Genomic DNA, 3,184 nt, shown 5'->3' on the forward strand with positions numbered 1-3,184 from the left:
AGGCTCCGTCTCAAAAAAAAAAAAAAAAAAGAAAAAGAAAACAAAAAACCCTACAAACAGAATCATACAAATATGCTATTCTGATATTTTCTCTTTTTTCACTTATCAAAAGCTGTGGGCATTTTTTTCACATCAGTATATATAGGACCATCCTTTTAGGGGCTGCAGAGTGCTTCCTTATATCAAGACCTATGCTTATAACTGCCAGGCTATACACAGGTGATCTTCCATCTCTTTGCTTCTTTCTTTTTCTTAAGAGATGGGGCTTAGCTCTTGTTCAGGCTGGTCTTGAACTCCTGATTTCAAGCAATCCCAGAGTGCTAGAATTACAGGCATGAGCCACCACGCTCTGCCTCTTTGCCTCTCTTTTTGCTAACACCCGTTGTAGCCATAGCAACCCCACTCTCCTTAGCAAGCCCTTATTATTGCAGAATCAGCAGGCAAAGGGAGCCCTGAAATTCCTTTTCACCAACAGGCAGCATGGACTGCGCATAGTCAGAGCTCTGGGCTCAACTAAGGCTGAGGCCCCCTCCTCTGGTCCTGCCTTCCAGTCCCTGGCCCTTTAGAACGTTGGCAGGATCTTAAGTCCTTTCCCAGCACAACCTGGGGAGCAGGGGTCAGATTGGCAGCCTGAGTTTGGGGTCAGGACCAGAAGGAGGTGACAGTGCAGTCCAACCTCAGCATCCAGAGAGTGGGAAACGTTATTTAGTATCTAATACCCAGGAGCCTGGGTGACTGGACTCCAGCCATGTCTCTACAGCTAGTGCCCCATGACACTATCAGCATGTTGTTTTTTCTCCCTGAGCCCTGCTTTTCTCACCTGCAAAGTTGTGGTCATGGTTCTACCTCACTGCATTTTTAAAATAAAAAGGAAGTGATTTACAGATGGTGGAGGTCTCACAAATAAAAAGGATTATCCTTCTCCAGTGTTGGGGCCGGGGGTGGGGTGGGGTGTTGGATGAGGGGTGGGGGGAAGGAAGTAGTAACTTAAACCCCTCTCACATCCACTCCCCAAATCCTTGTGAAGGAAACAGCTACATGATTCAACGGAAAGACTGGGATTTATCTGAGTATAGTTACAAGGACCCAGAGGACCAAGGAAACCTCTATATTGGTGAGTGCAATTGTGGTGGCCCATTTGGGTGGCAGAGGGAGAAGGGGGCTCAGTCCAGGAACACTGGCCTTACCTTCAGTGCCTGGTGGAAGGGTGAGGTCGGGGTACAGGTGTGACTAGTGGCAATGAGTTCAGCTTACTGAGCACCACTTGTATGCCGGGGCCTATTCCAAGCTCCCAAGATGCAAAGTCCCTACCATCATAGAGTTCACAGCGCAGTGTCTAGTGAAAACTGGAGCTGGATGGGATGTGGCTACTGGGCATCTGGGGTCAACTTTCTTGCCCAACTTGGTATGATGAAATAGAAGGTAATGGCAGGGGAGTGGGGACAGACTAGGACCATGGGGTCCAGAGTAGAAGGGAACAAAGTTTACTGGGGCCTTCACTGAACATCTTTCCCTAATCCTAGGGTACACGGTGCAGGTAGGCAGCGCCATCCTGCACCCCACGGACATCACCATTGTGACAGGTGCCCCGCGGCACCGACATATAGGTGCTGTCTTCTTGCTGAGCCAGGAGGCAGGCGGAGACCTGCGGAGGAGACAGGTGCTGGAGGGCACGCAGGTGGGCGCCTATTTTGGCAGCGCCATTGCCCTGGCAGACCTGAACAATGATGGGTGAGGATATAGGGACATACTCTGGACCTAGGGAGGGAGCCGGGGGAGGGTGGTCTTGACTAAGCCAGATCAGGAAAATGAAAGTTTTGCAATTATGATGCTGTTTGTAGGGACTGGCAATCAGACTTCATGGGAGTTTGGGTGTTTGCGTGCTATTTGCATGCCACCTGCACTTGCTTGTCTGTGCCTGTCGTTTGTTTGGCTCTGGTGGATGGAGGCTGTTTGGGTGTGGTCTGTGCCTGCATGCTTCTCCATGACACGTGTTTTCTGTCTGGTGGGTCATGTTGCCATTTTCATGTCTTTCCCATGACCTGTGCTGGCACAATCATGCCTGTTAAACGAGAGTTATGTTGGTTATTGGCGGTTGACCTCCCACTCCCATTTCCCCCTCCTTCTCTCCTGTGCAGGTGGCAAGACCTCCTGGTGGGTGCCCCCTATTACTTTGACAGGAAAGAGGAAGTAGGAGGTGCCATCTATGTCTTCATGAACCAGGCGGGCACCTCCTTCCCTACCCACCCCTCCCTCCTCCTTCATGGCCCCAGTCGCTCTGCCTTCGGCTTCTCCGTGGCCAGTATTGGTGACATCAACCAGGATGGATTCCAGGGTATGAGCCAGCATCCCTCCCCCAACACCCCCACTGACTAAGCGCCAGCTGCATACCAGGCTTGACAGGGCCCGCAGAGGAGACCAGATGGGGGAAGATACAGGGAGCTCACAGCAGTGCTGGAAAGAAGCTGTGTAGAGGGAGCAGCAGAGGCAAGCTCAGTGGGTCCCCCGGAGCAGCTGGCATGCTGCTGTGCCACCCAGACTGGGCCAAGAGCACACCATAGGCAGGAACAGAAGGGCCATCACAGGTGGGAATGTGCCTGACATGCCCAAATCTAGAAGGTGTGGAATGCTCAGAGATGAGGCTGGGGAAGTAGGAGGGCGGGGGGTGGACGTTTTAAAAATCAAGTAGAGGAAGTGGGGCTTTATATTTGGGTAGTGGAAGTTATGGGGTGATGGGACATCCAGAGAAAGTTTTGGAACAGTGACGTGAGATGATAACTTGGTACCTTGAAAGATAATTCTGGAGAGGAGAGATGTGTGGGATGGATAGGGGAACAAGGCTGGGGGATCAAGACCACAAAAGTAGTATCTCAGGTGTGACAATGTAAGGGCTGGGACAAGGTGGGAACCCTGAATAGACAAGTCATCATGAGTGCTCTGCAGGACTTGGGGACCAGTCTGTCAGACCCAGGGGTTGAGCCTGGGTGCCACAGAAGCACCTGCCTTATCAGGAAGTCACTTCTCTGACAACCTCAACATCTGAGGACATAGCTGAGAAGCAAGAGAAAAAGCCAAAATAGGTACCAGACACTCTCTGGGAGGCCAAGGCAGGTGGATTGCCTGAGCTCACAAGTTCGAGACCAGCCTGAGGAAAAACAAGACCCCCATCTCTAAAAATAGCCAG

The 3,184-nt window shown here is 51.4% G+C and overlaps 1 protein-coding gene across 1 annotated transcript in view; it reads left to right on the plus strand.

The window, feature by feature from the left end:
* Nucleotides 1-3,184, plus strand: part of ITGA3 (integrin subunit alpha 3) — a 31,910-nt gene that overhangs the window by 12,362 nt on the left and 16,364 nt on the right. Inside the window, exons 5-7 of the mRNA XM_003786488.2 lie at nt 1,028-1,114; nt 1,524-1,731; nt 2,139-2,335. Coding sequence (XP_003786536.1) covers nt 1,028-1,114; nt 1,524-1,731; nt 2,139-2,335 — 492 coding nt within the window. The remainder of the gene's footprint in view (nt 1-1,027; nt 1,115-1,523; nt 1,732-2,138; nt 2,336-3,184) is intronic.

Source organism: Otolemur garnettii, unplaced genomic scaffold (assembly GCF_000181295.1).
Source record: "Otolemur garnettii isolate 467f Iridium unplaced genomic scaffold, OtoGar3 scaffold00018, whole genome shotgun sequence".
NCBI lineage: Eukaryota > Metazoa > Chordata > Mammalia > Primates > Galagidae > Otolemur > Otolemur garnettii.